Raw genomic sequence first — 18,023 nt, forward strand, 5'->3', positions numbered from 1 at the left:
CTGTTTACAGCATTCACAGCTCGATTTATGAGAAGTTTTTGTCATATCTGATTTTTGCTCTTTGGGATTATTTAATTCTCCTGGTTTGTTTTTGTCAACTTTAAAACATTTCATTCTTTCGATGACAGATTAAAAAAGTACACTGCCCTCTTGAAAATCCCCATAGTCCTGCTGTTGTCTTTACTTTGCTACATGAAGTGGTTGCTCGTGAAGACACGCTAAAACTGCAATTAGTCAAGTTGAGAATAAATTAGCTTGAGCCCGATACAGCCTCTCGTCATTAATGAAACTGGAAGTAGAGTAAACTCAGCTGGAGCGTCACAAATGTTAACAAATGATGGAGTGCTTTTACACCTAATATCCAAAATGCTACAGTTCAGCGTTGCGCTTATGCAAATACAGCACTGTGAAATTCAACGCCAGATCCACTTTTGAGACCCTCTCTTCATCCCTGGCGTCGCTCTGTGAGACCTTCTGCTGCTTTCAGGGAGCGATTTCCGACTGAGTTCCTCCATCAAAGAGTCTCAGCACTGCAAATCTTCTCTGCTTCGAGTAGATCAGTTCGCCTCAGCTCGCACTGCTCGGTAATAAACGTCTGCAGACTGGAAGTCCGGCCCATCTTTTCTGAGGACAGCAAAAGCCGACATTGGGTCATCACCACACACCCACATTTTAAATCTTAAATTTTGAACCCGGAAAGACTGCGCTTCACACAACTACACTGACTGACAGCGGTCCTGGATCAGTTCTTGGGAGTGCTCCGGGACGAGAGGGAGGGAAGGACGATGACAGAGGGAGAGGGAGAGACAGTGGGGTTGTGTTTCTCCTCAATCAGACAGACAGGAAGTGGATCAGCAGGAGGGAGGAAACCCCCTTCTGGGCTGCCGGGTCACAGGTGGCTCAGCTCAGGGGCTAGCAGGGGGCCGGGGTGAGGGGCAGGAGCCCTGGCTGTCAAAGCTGGCTGTCCTCGCCTTCCACTGCAGGACACACAAACACATAGCGCTGATTTATAGGGCGCACGCTGCTGCCGTAAAATATCTGGAGCAGGGTCTTCCAGGAAGAGACTACTTTCACACAGTGCTTATTCACCGATTATGGTAGGTAATCGCACCCAAATACAATATTACATATTTGCTCAAAATTATATTGGGAAAAAAAGGCCCAACACTTCACACAGTCGCAAGACTGTATCTGCTTCGGTGCACGGTGAATCCCTGTTGAGTTTGTGCCCTGGGCAGTTGCCCACTTTGCCCATAGTAAAATCCCCCACTTCCTGTACTTAAAATGGAGTATTCTAGTTACTGCAAATCAAAAGTGACTCATTCCCAAGATGGACTGCTAATAGTAATATACTCATAGCTTTTTCATTAGTCGTGTTGTATGGGATCCTGAAAATCTGTGCTCGTTTACAATTAACAGTTGTAGTTACTGGAAATAAAAGCAATCAGTCACTCAGAAAAGAAACTGCTTTGGCAATGTCTTGTTAATGTATAAATGGCTGTATCACTGTGTTGTTCCTGAGACACAGTAGCTGATTAGTCCAATGACTGATACACTTCTTAAGTTCACATCAATTAGTGGGAGGAAGATGCTCTAAAATCTGCATGTCTGCATGTTTCATCAGTTTCTTTGAAGAAACTGATGAATGAGCCCCACGACGATGAGACAAAATGCTGAAATGCACAACAAACATGTAGCCGACAGAGCTTCTCAGAGGAAGCTCATGTTTCGTCAGGGCTGCTTATGCTAATCCAGCCACCGTGGATATAAATTAATGCTGATGTTACTTACAGTCTGTTTTCTTTCGAGGAGCTGGGTGTGTTCAAAGAAAGCAGTGAGTGGTCAGTACAAACAAGGTCTTCATATTACTCAATCGCCTCAAAGTATGTCTTGTTTTAAAAAAAAAAAAAAAACGCTAACCCAGACCCTCATTGAAGATTTGCCACATGTTTAATCTCACAGGTACAAGTCAGCCAAGTGGGTCAATTAAAATCAACTCGTGGCTCAAAGTTGATCATAGTTGAGACAAGTCCGTACTACAGGACAGAATAAAAATGTTAGCAACATGGTCCTCTCAAGACATTTCTAGATTCGAGAAACAACATTCTAGAAACAACGTTTTCTCTTGAGATTTGCTACCCCATAAAAGGTTTATGGATCATTTCAAGCGGGTTCCTAAAACCAGCATGCTACTGAACTTTTAACCCCATATGTGTTTGGGTTGGACCACAGCTGTGTGATTTCCACAGTGTGAAACTCAACAACATCCCGAGAGCTGTGCTGTTTAAGTAGGCTGAGAGTTACTATCGGAGCTCTCGATTTTTTTTCTCACGAGATGATGCAAACACACAGGACGATCCTTCCAAAAATATTTACCTCCTTCTCAGATTTCTTGGACTCCAGCAGGGGGTGCCAGTGTGCAATAGGCTTTCGCGGATAAGCCAGCATTTCGTTCCAGTGGTCCCTGCCAAGCCCATCCGCGTTGCATCCAAGCCTCATCACACCAATGATCTCATTATGACCTACCCTGTGGACACACACACACACACGTACATGCACACACACAATGATATGAGCACGTCTTATTTAACCCAACATGACATCTCGTACATCACATTGCCTATAATTGCAAGAAGGCCATTCTGTAATCAAAGAAGACGTCCTCTCGATGATCCGCTAAGTCTGCAGCCGATTTTATCTGCGACACTTGAACTGACTCGCTTTGAAAAAGCGTTTCAAAGCTGATCTCTGCTCTGTTAACAATGAGCGAAGCATCACTTCTCATAATGCTTGGATTATTTACACAACTTGATTTAATCCTCAGACTGAATAGAGAACACAAGGGGTTTGGCTTCTAATCCTGGAATGAGCTGTTCCTTTTGACATAGTTTAAAAAAAAACAATCTGACCTTTAACATGTACACTCTCATTCTGTCAGCTGGCTGCACTGCCTCCGCTCTGCCTCTTTCTTTTTATAGGCTCACATACTGTAAAAACAAAAGAATCATGTTGCAGTCCATTGTGTTCTTGGGGAGTACAGTTCAGGAATGTTGTTTTCAATCTTATAAATCTCTAAGGATCTCATCAAGAGATCTTAAAATGACACCTTTGTATTGGGGAATTTCTTCACAATGACGTAGACCAACAGACTGGGAACGGATGTGGTTCAAAAAGCAAACAGGACAGTGGTGAAGACTGGAATTGCACATATACGCACACAGAGAGTAAATAGATGATGAAGCACCGCTGACAACAATCAAAGGTAATAAAACACAGTGAGGGAGCTTGGAGAAGGACATGATAGCAAAGCCATGACATGAGGGGAAACACGGTACTCTAGACAAGAACATGAAACCAGAACTGGAACTACAACTAGATCAACATCACACGTGGAAACCTGGAATCATGAAGGAATATCAAGTTTGCAAACAGAGCAAATAAATAATCAAAAATACCAGCGCTATGATATCTGATAACCTTAACATCTGCAAACAACACCAAAATAGACAATGTACAAAAGATGTAAAGAAGCCATAATTAATAGCTGAAGAGAATCATAAAAGCGTGTATACTATGTCACTTGATCCTAATTTGTCTGTGAGGTCTTGCATTTTTTGGCAGGTATCACCAAGATTGGTTTTGGGGTTTCAATGAAAAACAGTTGACGACACCCAACATCAAAAAATAAATTTCTTCTTTTTTCCGTGTTGTCACGAAATATTAAACTACATATTGGCTTAATTTAATGGCTGTCAGAGTTAATGAGAATAAATTATATAGGTTCATCAAAGTCCACAAATAAAGGTCATGAAGACGAAGCTGAGAAAATGCTTCTCAGTGCAAAAACCGAACTCTCCACTAAAGGCTGTGTGGGTTTGCACCTCCTTTTCAAATGCAAGCAAATATGAGTAAATCACATTGTGGGCTGGACATTTATCTATGAGCATCAACTCCTCTCAGTACTTTGTGCAATAAAAGTATAAAAAAATCCCACTTAATTTAGCTGGCCATCTGTGAGAATTTGCAAAAATATATTAGATTAATGTAACACTTCTGCCTGAATAACACCGGGATGCAAACGCCTGCTGACAAATCCTTCCCTCATTTGTACCAATTACTGACACTTTCAGGTCCAAGGAAGATTCACACACTTTTAGTTAATCACTCTACATTACAGTCCAGTATTTTTTACTGTATGTGCTCTGTTACATATGCTACTTGATGAGGGGGCTCCACTCTCAGCAGTCAGGCAGAACTGTGCGTAGCACTGGGCAGCGCTACTGGATGCCTCCGTGCGGTGGCCTTACATCTTGAAGCTGAAAATCAATTCTGGAAAATTAGACAGAGTGTAATTGTTCTGGAACAATAGATACTTAGTGATGGTGAGCAGGTCCTGTCTGGCCCACAGCTTTCAGAGCTTCACGCTACTCTGCTCCTGTGGGTGAGGATGTGACCATTTGTGAAAGTGTAGCAGTGCAGAGGCTGAGATTGCGGTGCAGTGAGCCATCCTGAAGCTTTCCTCTCTATAGACTGACTTGTACAGATCGAGTAGCCCTCCTCTAAAGACTCTGATGGCACATTTACAAGAATGATATGACTGATCTTTAAAATTTAATTTACTTTAATTCAGCCGTCCAGAGTTGGGTTACAGAGCGATGGAGCCATTTCCAGCAGACATTGAGTGAAAGGTATGGCAGAGGACGGATGTTGAACTTCATTATAGAGTGCGAACTGAGAGATAATCACCATTGCAGAAATGTACTCCTACGGGTAATATACAATAGAGTTACCAGAAAGTTTTAGAAGCTTGCCTTCGAACTGTGGAAAAAAAGTTATTAGATCTTTTTATACCAGGTATTTTTGGTTTAATCAAAACTGAAACCCGCTGTGCTGCTTTAATTGAGCTTTTATCTGATTGTGTGTATTTCTACTTAATTTGTAAAATTGCTCCTTAAGAAATTATATTTCCTCTCACCAATAAAAGTAACTGTGGTGTTGATTTAAAATGCTTTTTTTGCTTGCTCATGCATTAAATCATGTTTCAACTAACGGGCATATCCGCCAATGTATACATGAGTTCAGAAGCTATTATAATATAACACTGGTAGGTTTTACAGTTTTACACAATAGATTGTTTTTTGTTAATAGCTCTTTGTGTTCAGTAGCACCACATACTGTACCTATGATTCCATATAACTATGATGCCATTTAACTAGCAGCAGGCCATGTGAGAGAAGCTATATGAGTGGAGGAATGCTTTTAACGCCTCCTCTGATGTCTGTATTTTATCATCTGAAATGCTGGATTCTCATTGTGAGTCTCTCGAAGCCTCGAGTCTGCGCAGAAAAGACGACACTCTTGCCGGCCGGGTAGAACTGTGATATTGTTTGCATCTGACTTTTAAGTGACATGGAACAAATTTGGCACTGACAATTATTTCCCTTTAATTATTTTAGCAATACAATTTTTTTTTATCATGTGCTACTAGTCAGAAATGAGCAAATATTTTACCTGAGCTATTGAAAAGTAGCTGGCTCAGCATAAACTCATGTCACCTAAATTTGGGTAAATGTGATTCCAAGCTGCCATACCCTTTCGCTTTGTTTTAAAACTTGAAAACTTATACCAGCTTTATTAGTTAAATACAGCATTTGTCAATGTTTATTTGCTTCACAACATTGTCTAAGAGCTGATCGATGAGTTGACTGCATGTCTTGGCTGTTGCGTGTACTCACAAGTCGTAGTCCATGACAGAGATGTGCAGGCTGACGTGGTCCATGCTGTCTGGCGGGATGTCGAAGATGATGGCCTCATTGTAGGTGGGATTCAGGGTGTTCTTTTTAATGCTCGTCTTCTTCTTTTTCAAACGCCTCCCGTCACAGATGAGCGACACTTTGACATAGGGATCTGATCGGAAGAACGAGGACCAGGACCATGTCTTTAGAATTACTCATCCTGGTTGGGACGCAATTATCATGAGGATCAGGCCTTGTGGAGCTATATAACACAGAGTGTCAGTGTTCCCTTGGACTGCCAGAACATCTTCAAAGATGAAACCATCAGTGTCTCGAATCATCAAGGGGAGTGTGTGCAGGTGTGTGTTTTTTGTTACTACTTAAGCATGAAAGCCACCCTGGAGGACCTGGCACCAGTAATGTTCATAAAAGTAGATGAGTCGATGCCTTGTGTAAAGAAAACCAATGGCGGGGCCGCAGATAGCCGCTAAAAGGCATGACTGAGTGAAGCTTCTGGATAAATACTGCTTTCTGCCTTCGTCTATCAGAGATGAATCGCCTCGTATGATTCATTATGCAATGTATTTGTCTGATGTAAGCGCCCCTAAATCTATAAACAACAATCCAGCCCATATGCTTGCAGGCACAGCTCAATAGACAGAGGTTTATGATGCAGATTGAAGTGTTAGCGGGGAGCCGAAGCCCCGAAGAAACAAGCGATTGGAATTGTGAGTCACATTAACAATGGGGAAATGTCTTGGAATTTGCTCAGATTCACACCTAAAACCCAAGATTTAATGCTCTGTCTACAATCTGCCATATTTGTTCAGTAATTCCCGCATTGTGCAATAAAGATAAACCGATCGCCTGCAACTGTTTGCTGACAAAGTCTTAATATTGCAATTTCTGAGTATTAATAACTGCTCAAGTCAACAGAATGCTGCAGTTTCAGCGTTTGTTCATTTCATCGGACACGCTTTTCAAGGAGGCGAGTCAAAGCCGCGATGTGTGAATCACACTGACCCGACGCGTACCTGAGTATCCCGTGATGTCCATGGCCTTGAGGTTCCTACACTTGATGACGGTAAGTGTGAGTCTGCCTGCGGTGGGCAGGTAGCACAGTGAGAACATGATCTCCCCAAGGTCGACGCTCTCCTGTCGGAAGACAAACACACAGAAAAATCTCTTTCAGCTTTACATTTGCATTCAGAAGCACTGCTTCGATCGCAAGTGATGCGCAGTCAGAGTCGGGTCTCTTCCTGAAGGTCTCTTTCTGGGATCAGTGCCGATATTTTGTTTGTAGTCGGCTCTTTTTGACCGCTACAGCAGGGAGGGAATATCTAATGGATTATTGAGTTTCCTGCTGTGCCTTTCTGCTTCTGCTAAAACTTTGAAAAATGTACAATGTCCCAGTACAGCTGCTCCCCAAAGCTTTCACACAATTGTATGTTAAGCAACATTTTATTTATATATTTTTACACCTTATCTGCATACCAGAAACATTCTCAAAGGAAACTTGTATATGGGCAAAATCTTTTTTTTTAATGATAAGACTTAGATAGCTAAAACTGAGAAAATGGGTATTAATGAAAAACAACCAATGTATCTAAAAGAGTAAATGTTGCAAATGGCTTTGACAGCAAAACTCATTAAAATGCATAAAACCACTCAAATGATAATGACTAAAAACAGGGAAACAGCTCAAATAAATCTGAAAGGGCTTAGACTACAATACAAGCTAAAAAGGAAAAGGAGTTGAAAACTGTTGAAGCAACTAAATTAGTTTTAGCAGCAAAAATTACTAAAATGTCTGAAACTGCTTGAATGATGTGTAAAATAAGTTCTACTGCTACAAAGGATAAAACAAAACAAAAGAGAGAAAAGAATCCAGAATTTAAAAAAGGAGTCTAAGTTGCTAAAAAAGCCAAAATGCAAATACTTGAAAAGGCAAGACATCAGACATGAAGGTGCATTCCATAGCCGATGGTGTGAAAACCTGCCGAAGAATGCAGGTTTTCCTTTTACATTTCCATCTTGAAAAGGGTCCTAATCACAATGCAACATTCTTTTGAGACCAGGTGCAGTGAGAGAAAAGGTTGAAATACTTAAAAAAAATAAGACTATTTCTGCATTGGGAGACAAGAGCAGCTCATGACTAAAGTCGAACTAGAACCATATATATATAATACCATCTTAAAAAAGAACTGCATGATGGGTATGTAACAGCTAACTGTTCCAGATAAAGGGCAACAGTAATGAAGTTTAAAAATGAATATTTTTACATTTTGATGCACAGGATAAAGTAAAGAACTGACAACCAAATCAAACAAAATCGAGATCCACCTGACCAGATATGAACTGAACCACCTAATTAATATCTAGGTGAAGATTCCGGATGGATTCAGAGTCTTTAATGTATATTAATTGCACTTCTGAAGCTGCACATCTCGTGGAAAACTACGTTTTAGTCGTATTTATTGTTTTTCACATTTCTTTGTTCAAGCATTCATTTTTCTTCGTTCAAATCGGTATCCGACAACAAAGGTTGCGTGGGCTTGACTGATGGCTGTGACTGGCAGCTGCTCCAGTGGTTTATGAGATCGGCTCAGAAATCTTATGAAAAAAACATTGAAAGACACACGAACGGCAGTTGAGGTGTGACGCAGACGTGTTGAATATAAATGCAAACATCTGGTTGACGGCAACATATTCTGATCCAGTTCAAAACGCCACACAGATGTTGTTATTATTAACTGTGTGTACGTGGTTATTTTCTTCTCAGTTTGATGGACATCTATCCAATGGTTTTTTTTGTACTTGAACACTGAAGAAATACGTCAGATTGTCCCAGTTAAGTGGACACTGAATGACTGTTTGAATCAATGTGTGTTCAGATTACAAATGCTCCACATAAGCACAACTGGTGATTGAATTGTAATGAATGTTTTTTTCGAAGTTGATTGCAAACAGTTGGGAATATGGAAAATTGACTCGTCAGTTGGGATTGGGAAAAATTATACACAATGTATCTGATCATGTTGATTTTATAATGAAGATACACTAAATTAGATTAAATTACATTTTAAAGTGATGGACGAACTCATTATTTCCTTAACACACAGATGGTTTGTGTTTCTTTCAAAGATGAATTATCTTGCAAAACAACCCATTTTGTCAAAAAGTCGACATTTAACTCAAAAGCTCGCAGCGACTAGTCACATGGGAGCATGTCTACTATATTTTAAAGCTTTGAATGTCAAAGTGTGAATTGGCCCTCTCTTATTGAAGTGCCAGAGGCTGCTGTTCAGTAAATATGTTTTAATGATTTAAGACTAAATGTAGAAGTGACATTTTTTTTATAAATTATTCATTTTTATCTATTAATTAGTATCTAATCTTTTATTTACTTCTTACATAAACTTGTTTGTTTTTGAGGTGCGACTGTTTCATTTTTGAGACCTGGAAACAATGACGTCTATATTGATCATGGACAGTTTGAAATCAGTTACCACTCTACAAACGTTCATTATTTCAATTTGTGCAAGTTGGCAGTGCCCATTTCCTTATTTCTCCTCTGTGATGTCTCATTTTTCATTAGATTGGACATAAGATGTGACTTGATCAGCCCGAGTTATAGGACATAAATTTGACTGACACAGAAAGATGTCCGTAGCTTTTGGTTTATCCCCGATGGTCATATTTGATGTGTTGGCAGGGAAGCAAAGCGTTTCACTGCCAACATCTTTAAATACAGAGAAGGAACTGTAGAGTTTCACTGCAAGTCCTTGAGGCTTTTCAGTTGGAACGATTATAAAATGAGGGCAAAAATCCAAAATCAGTTCCTGGAAGCCTCTGCCCAACAGTGATTTTCCATAATTATTCTTCTCATCACATTACTGTAAAGAATTGCATTAGAATAAAGTGATTTGGTTGTGTAAACAAATGGGCATCATCACCTAAATGAACAAAACAGAAAACGTACATTTACAGTTTCATTGTATTCATTTAATGAAGTTTGTTTTAAAGTTTCGCACCACTGAGATTCTTCATATCAGTTGTATTAAACCATTTACACTAACTCTCCAGAGAGATACTTTCCAAACACAACCTGTATAGTCCCCTAAAATTACATTTCTTACTCATCCGCAGAGCAGCTCTGAGTGACTTCCTACTGAGCTAATAGCCTGGACTGGAACGAGAGGCCTGTTATCTGTCCTGTGTGAGTTCTTAGCCCCGTTTTATAAACAGTATTAAGGTCTCACAGACCCTTAATCACCCTCAATGAGCCTGGTGAGAACCCGGCTGATTGGCAAATCCCAACATGTGTGTCTTGAGTGCCACGGTCTTAGCGTCTCCTCGCACACGCCGCTGCCATTTGGCTTTCTCCGCGGTGGATGTGAGGGATTTCGTCTGAAGGGTGCGAAGGTTCAGCCGCAATGTCAGAGCGCAGCAGAAATGTCAAGTGTTGTAAAAGCATAAAGTGACACTTTGATTGTCCTTGTAGAAACACAAGCTGGTTCTGTGCCAGTCAGTGTCATCTGTGCTGCATTAATCATTTTTTTGGTTTTTTTTGTGGCCAAACTTTGACAATATAGGATTCAGTCGCTACTTCATAGAGGGCGAAATGCATCCAGAGCTACATCGGTGAAAGTATAGAGTATCGATAAAAGGAAAACTGAGAAAACTGTTATTATAATACGAAGAGGAGTATTGACGTGAGGGCATTAGGTCCTCTTTATATGTTCTGCTGGAAACCTTGTTCATTTGCTTGTGTTCTCCGAGGAGTGATTGGATGAAGCGATGAGCCTACAAGCACAAAATCAAATGTGATGCCTTGGATGTGTTGGTAGATTCAATCATCAAACATATCAGAGCGTTACAACAAATTAATTTCTTGTGTTCACCACGGAGTGATTGGATGAAGCGCTGAGCCCCCACAAGTGCAAATGAAATGTGATATGATGAAGTTGAACATGCTGATGGAGGAATTGATCAACCATAATGGAGCATTACAGCAAATGAACCTGGATTTGGCTTCAAATAGGGAAAAAAATGCAACATGGGAGGTTAAAGCTGAGAGAAAGCGGTCAAGAGATTAGAAACAAGAGATTAGAAAACATTGCACGACCTAAGAATGGGTACAGCACAAATTAGTATATGTTACAATAAAGTCTGCAAATGAAACTGAGAGCTGATCAATTCTGCTCACCGTCACTATTAAATAAGCATCTCTCAAGGTCCAGCAGATTTGCACCTCCTCGATGAAAACAAATACAATCATAAAGAACCCAAAAGTTTTTCGACATGGAAAAATCACATTGTGGATTGTAAATCAATTTACAAGCACAAACTCATCCCAGTCAGACACGACCAACTTCACCCTGTGGCACAATATTACGTTTGTGGCCATTCTTTGTGAGGCTTCAGTCTGTGATTCCCACAGTGTGGTTGTACAATAAGGCCACAATCATAAAATGGAATACTGCAAACTTTTTAAGTTTGGTACATCCACACATTTCTATGAGGAAATTATCAAAGCTGATTATAGGAGTCGTTCTTCATTTGTGTTCACTCAGTTTTGTCTTGAAGTTAGCTTTCCATTGGATGGTGGAGTCCTGTTTGACCTTAAACTACACCTTGTTATGAGTGGGAGGCAAGACTTCAACACATCACTGGACGGGACGAGTTCAAAAGCTACATGAAGTTCTCCAATCACATTCCTTGAAGGAAGGAGATAGTTGCAGGGATGGTGTTCTTATACAGTATTTTCCTCAATTGTTTCCTTGATGTCTGGGGTGGATGCTGTGAAATGACAGACCCATGTTAAGTGTTTCCTAATTAGACCTCAACAGGACACCGCTTGCTCATAATTACTAGCATATGTTGCTCAAAATGTTTCACAGTGTAAATGTGTATGAGACACTGTTTACATTTATTTACTTCTTATATGTAATTCATCTCAGTGTCGTAGTTAAATCAGAGGTGAGGTTCTTTATATATGGACTTTCTGTTGTGTCTTCATTACAAAGTATTTTCATCAGTTTATTAATAATGTTTGTTTTTTGTTTGGAAAAAGTTTCTCAACAAGTAGTAGGAGGCAATTTGGATGCCTACAGTAGAAGAAATGGTCAAATAAGGAAAAACTTCTTTGCCAAGATAAGGACAAAGAAAAATAACAGTTAAAAATGCATTGCTTCATTAATGAAGGATTAAGAAGAATTAGATTTTCAGTCACAGACACAGCTGATACATAAACTCAGATGAGTCAGTAAAACCTCCCCAAGCAGTATATTTGGATGAATTATCCTGAAGTTATTAACCACCTGCTGTCCTTCAGACATCTGATACTTCAGACTTCATAATACTGGTAGTTTGACGTTACATATCAATATTGATCACTGACCTGAGGTGCCATGTTAATTAATATTGTTTAATATTTAATTTTGTTGTTTTTGTTTCTCATTAAGCTGCAGTGTCTCACAAGCAGAGATTACATGTTTGTTCTTTGGTTTCATGTTAAGCTCCCCACCATCTGTGTCTTATTTTTATGTTGCGACTCCAGTATTTAATGCGAGTGAGGGATTTTGTCATAAAGCCATTTGCTGGTTCGATTCTGTTTCTGTGCCAAGGAGAAGACGGCCTTGTTTTCTGCCCAGCGAGCAATAATGTTGAGATTATTGAACAACCACCGAGGAAGTTTAACAAGTTCTTGAAAAGAAAACATGGTGGACTGCTGGAGTTCAGGAGTTGAACATTGAGGAAAATCCATCCATCCATCCATCCAATAAGTTAATAAATGTACATATGTTGTTCAGTTATTCAACCACACACTTACTTTATTACTGATTTTACAACTACAACTCAACAAATAAACTTAAAGTGTTTAAACGCTTGGAGAAATCTGCCAGAGGGGAACAGCTGAGATATACACCCCTCCTCTCGTCTCTATATCCTCACTTCTGCTGAATTATATTCACTGCCAGGAGGGATGAAATGTATCGCCATGTAGTGATAAACTCTCTATCGACCAAATGACTGTATTTGTTCACTTCTGCATGCCTTACCATTTGTTTCAAGGTAATAGTTGTACTTTTATGGTCATTATTTATTACATGAATAAAGCATTAATGTAATGAAAGAATTGCTGCAGCTGGTGTGGTTTGCTCCCTTGCATTGGAAAAAAAATCTTGAAAATATAGCAAATAAATTATTAGGGAAAAAAACCTCCTTGAGTAAAGTTTAATACCTATGGAAGTATCGTTCAAGTTTTAAACTTATGCCAAGGACTTCTTCTGAAAATGATACTTTTTTTTTTCCTGCAAAAGTGTGGTATAGCATGCAGATGATCTTTTACAGGGTTGTCGTGAGATATATTTCCAATTTAGAGACTATTTTATATAAAAGCTGCTGATATATATGATTTTGGTCCGAATGATTCTTTTCAAAATATCTTATCATGTGGAAATGACATTTAAGGATATTTGACACTAACTTTAAAGTGCTTAGGTTTCCTTAGATTATTCACTGAAATGTCACATGCCAGTGAGTTAAGGATTAAAGTTAACTCATCAGAAGATCACACCCCCCCCAAAAAAAAGGGTATTTGTATATTAAAAACTAAAGCAAAGTTCGGACAGATTAAGAGTAAAACTTGAGAGAGTAATTCCAGAAACACAAGTCACACAATTTTCCTTTCACAAGCTTGGTTGAATGTTGGACTTCCATTGTTTAAAAAAAAAAAAGAAAGATATGTATCCCAGTCGCTCAACACACTGATTGACAAATGCTTGTTGGACCCTCAAGACAGTGTAAGTCTATGCAACCATTATAACATTATCTCTGCATTATATCTATTTTTAGGAAATAGGGAAAACGTCCAAACCCAGCCTTGAGCCCACTGCTCCCCCATGCAGCCCCAATAGGATGTATATGTTTGTAATTTAATACAATTAATACTAACTAATTTACTTTGTATTGTGCTGCTTTTGTGACGATCTTGCTTTTTAGAACAAATGTTAAAGTATAAGGTGTCTCCTTGAAATAAAGGGTTCACACGTCACATGTGCAGCCAGTCTGCATGCAAATGTAGTAATGATGCCATGACATAATTATACACATAAATTCCCTCTTGTCCCAAAGACATTGATGTTCAGTTTCACTTTAGATTAAAAACAAGTGTTAATTCAACTGTTATTTTCAGGTTTGCGGGGAATTAAAAACAATCCGCCCTATAATGAGAGGTGTGTGTAATGTTTTAGTCCAGTCCAGCTTAACATCACTACAAACCATAAACATGAAGTGAAATTAGAACCTCTCTCGTCAACATTATTAGATTTGCAAATGCAGAATTTATTGCAGAGCTGCATTATATTAGATCAGTGGTTTCCAGTCTTGATCTTAAAAGGCCTCTAAAAGGACGTTCTCCTCCAGCATACCTGATTTCATAGACTGACTCCTTATCTTTGTCTCAGCAGAGCTTTGTGACTGATTTGATTTAAGTGGGTTTCAGCCTGGCTGTTTAAAACATGCAGAGCAGCAGCCCTGCGACCAGGATTGGACATCACTGCATTAGACGGTACAAATGTAGCTCATTAAGAAGCTGATGAGTATGTGCTTGGATCAGAGGTTACTATTCCTGGTCCTGGCGGGAATCTGTCCTGCCTATTTTTCACAGTCTTCCTGCTCCAACACACCTGAATTCAATTAAAAAGTCATCACTACGCTGTGCTGAAATCGTGCTAATGAGCCACTTATCACAGTTAAAAGTGTCGGAGCAGAATGAAGTCAAACGCATGCAGGACTGAGGACCTGTTTGGAGTCTTCAACACCTCTGATCGAGATGGAGCACAAAGGAACCAAAAAAGTAGGTTAAACTCAACCCAGCAGTTCTGCTGCCGAAATCCAATCAACTCAAAGACACCCTTTTGCACCTCTCTGGGACAGGTGACTTTAATTAATTGGCATTGTTCGGCCATTTGGCGCGAGAACAGCAGATTGTTTTTCCAGGTAACTGTGACTGAGAGACCCGGCCAGGTCGTTAGTGTTTGTGTGGAGCAGCATAGACGGGTCTCATGGCTGATGTCTTGGCAGAGCGCGGGTCGAACTAATGACATTAGCAACGACTGATTTGGTTTCGTTGAGGCGACTCCAGGGTCCTCCATGGAGCTCTCTGCAAGTTAGTATAATTTATAGCCAATGTAGCCTCCAGTCACTGTCCTCCACACACTGCCAAGCTTTGGGTCTCAAGAAAAAAAAAAAAATAATAATAATAATTCACCATGGTTTCACCATTTTGCTCAACATACCAAAACTATCTTCAGCTATGAGGTTTCTCAACCACAATTTATGACGTTTTTCAGCTGTTTCTTTAAAAAAAACTTCTTTTTTTTTTTATCCTTTTTAATTTTGGGAGCTATATTATCAATTTTAGTTGCTGCATCCTTGTTCTATTATTTTATAAGTACATTTTTAAAACTCGTTTCCAGCTGTTTGTTTTAGCCATGCAAACTTTTCTAACGGTTAAAATTTTTTATTTTTTTTAACTAAACTAAAAGTTTAGTTAAACTATGCTAAAAATCATCGCTCTGAAGGAGATTTTTGGGAAAGACAGCAGCTATAGACTGAATGAAGGTGCCAGTGGTGTTCTTTATTTAGAAGTACTAAAAACTATTTTACACATCAAATACCAACAAAACAGTTATAGTTCCTTCATTTGAATAAACCTCACATTAATATGCCTGCATGCTGTGTGCCAAAATGTGACAATAATCTCCTTAACAACAATTTCAATGTCTGAAAGTAATGGAAAGCACTAATTGCAGCACTCGCTGCACCAACATGAAGAGGACGTTTAGTCAAAATAAACTGGAATCGGCACATAAAATACCCATGTAATACCCAGCATGTGTCCATTTTACTAAGAGAACATGAGTTGTGTGTTCTTTTAATAATCTTGGCGCTGCAACAGTTATAAGCAGCTGTTAACACATCCAGAACTCCCATTGAACCAATCAGAAAAGCTCAATGACATTGCTTGCTCATTGAGTTTTGTCCATTGTGATTTCCAGGGAAGTATACTGCACCATTCTGTGAACAATGTTAAATTTCTGATTAAATCTGGAGCCGCAGATGGCTTGAAAAATCAGGCATTATATTGCATTATGTGCAAACTGAAGTCCTGTATAACAGCCCACACCAGATTTAGCTACAACATGTAAACTACAGTGCCAGTAATATCTAAATAAGCGCACTGGTTTGTAACATTTTGACAGGGGCTATTAAGGAAATCGAAAAATGGAACTGCTCAAGCTGCAGAAAGCCGGCTGCAATTACTGACACGCCAGAAATACGATCAAGCATCCGGCAAGGAGGCCAAATATCCACAGACCTGAAAAGTGTTTCCAATATGCAGTGATAAATAATTAAACCATTAAAATCAGCACTATAATGTAAAGTATCACCCTTCATTTTCAGTCTGCTGAGTTCTCACATGGAGCATCTGTCTTCTCCAGCACTTTACCCAGATCAGACTCACAATTGCTGGAGACGATCCAGGCCGAGTATGATTGACGGGAGGTCACCAGTTCATCACAGAGAAGACTCAGAGACCGACAACCACACACCCACAGATTCTAGTCAAGTGCAGAGAAGCCCACCCACTGCACGACCCGTCATATCAGGGTAAGTCACTCAAATGAGACAATCTGAATATTACCAAAAAGGTATTTATTTTGTAATGAATTTTCTATATTATAAGATCAAAATCAGTGCATTTTTAACTTCAGTTGTAAATCATAAAGGCTTCCAGTTGAAATAATAAGGCAAACATCTGATCTTATGAAGTACGAGCGAACCAAGGACCACACTGGTGTAGTGGTTAGCACTCTTGCCTCACAGCCAGAACATCTCTGATTTGAGTCTGAGATCGCTTGTTCTCCCTGTATATATGTATACATGTATATATCCCTTCTTTGCCATTTATTGGCAACCACAACATTTCTGATTATAGGTACAAATGTGACCGTTAAGGATGGAGTGGTGACCTGCCCGGTGCCGTTACGGATCGTTGCGCTTGACAGCAGTTCGACATGGGGGGATAAAACAGCTATAGACATTAGGAATGAAAACATGGCCTTGTAAAAATAGGCTACTTATTTTTCTATGTAAAATCTCAGTGACCAGATCAGACTACAGCAGTTAAATATTTTCCCAGGTGGCACAAACTACAAAGACTTAACCAGTGTTTTAGTTGTTTGAAATGCAGCTACATTTTATAGCAAACGTATAGAAAACAATGCACACAATGCTCCATTTCACACCCATCCAACAAAAGCCTTTCATATCAACAAATAATTTGAAACTGAAGAAACAAGAAAAAGCCAAAGAGTCTTACACTGGTGGCGTACTGGATGTCCCTCCATATGTTTGTCTCCCTTGAAAGGTCCGACGTCTCGAACAAGTTCTCGAGCACCACCTCCCCGATCATATCGTGCCGTGAGAATCGGTCAAAGTCAAACACGCTCATGTGGAGCTTCCTGCCGGGTAGCTCATCATAAGGCACAGGGAACTGGAAGCTCTCGCTGAAGATGGGATTGAGCATCTTCCGGTGGACGCGGGTCTGAAACTTCTTGCGGTCGGGCAGCAGGTAAATCTTCACGTAAGGATCAGAAGTGCCACATAAGTCCTTGGCAGGTAGGTCCACCGCTTTGAGGATGTTGACGAGGAGAGCCTCGTTCTCGTAATCGTACTTGAGAGAGAAGTTAATTCTGCCACAGTTTTTGTTGCTGCCGTTCTTGGATGAATCCTCCGAATCCAGGGTTTTCTGTTGGTAGAGCTCTGGCTGGATGCGACCGATGCTGGTGGGCTTTTCATCTTTGTCCACCATGTAATCGTTTCCCAGGTCCAGACTGCCCACCTGCATCTGCCTGGGCAGGTGTCTTTTAAATGAATTGTGCCTACAGAGAAAGAAGAGTCAACAACGAAGACAGATTAGTGGAGAATGGTTTGGATTGGAGCCACAATGAGAATGACCAAGCAAATGTTTCAAACTGAAAGAATACCAAGAAAACCTCACAGAAATAGTGACAACAAAGGCTGATTGATGGCATGAAAGTAACTGTAGTTCTAGAGTCTAGACTGTTGGCGAACCTCATTCCCAGCTGCTTCTATCATCCCTCAAATCTTGACCATTGCCTATGCTTGCCAATGTAAAACTTTTGTGTTTTTTCCCCAATATTTCTCCTTCATACTGTATAGAATTAAAGTGAATCTACTTAAATGTAATCATTT

At 39.8% G+C, this 18,023-nt stretch overlaps 1 protein-coding gene across 1 annotated transcript in view; it reads right to left on the reverse strand.

The window, feature by feature from the left end:
- Positions 1 to 899: 899 nt before the first annotated feature.
- syt6a (synaptotagmin VIa) overlaps positions 900 to 18,023 on the reverse strand; it is a gene marked incomplete at its 5' end in the record, with an annotated part of 82,436 nt that continues 65,312 nt past the window's right edge. The window contains 5 exons of the mRNA XM_080497154.1: positions 900 to 977; positions 2,377 to 2,527; positions 5,736 to 5,907; positions 6,770 to 6,890; positions 17,128 to 17,689. Coding sequence (XP_080353280.1) covers positions 906 to 977; positions 2,377 to 2,527; positions 5,736 to 5,907; positions 6,770 to 6,890; positions 17,128 to 17,689 — 1,078 coding nt within the window. The 3' untranslated portion in view covers positions 900 to 905. The remainder of the gene's footprint in view (positions 978 to 2,376; positions 2,528 to 5,735; positions 5,908 to 6,769; positions 6,891 to 17,127; positions 17,690 to 18,023) is intronic.

The sequence above is a fragment of the Blennius ocellaris genome (assembly GCF_963422515.1).
Source record: "Blennius ocellaris genome assembly, chromosome: 5".
In the NCBI taxonomy this organism is placed as follows: domain Eukaryota; kingdom Metazoa; phylum Chordata; class Actinopteri; order Blenniiformes; family Blenniidae; genus Blennius; species Blennius ocellaris.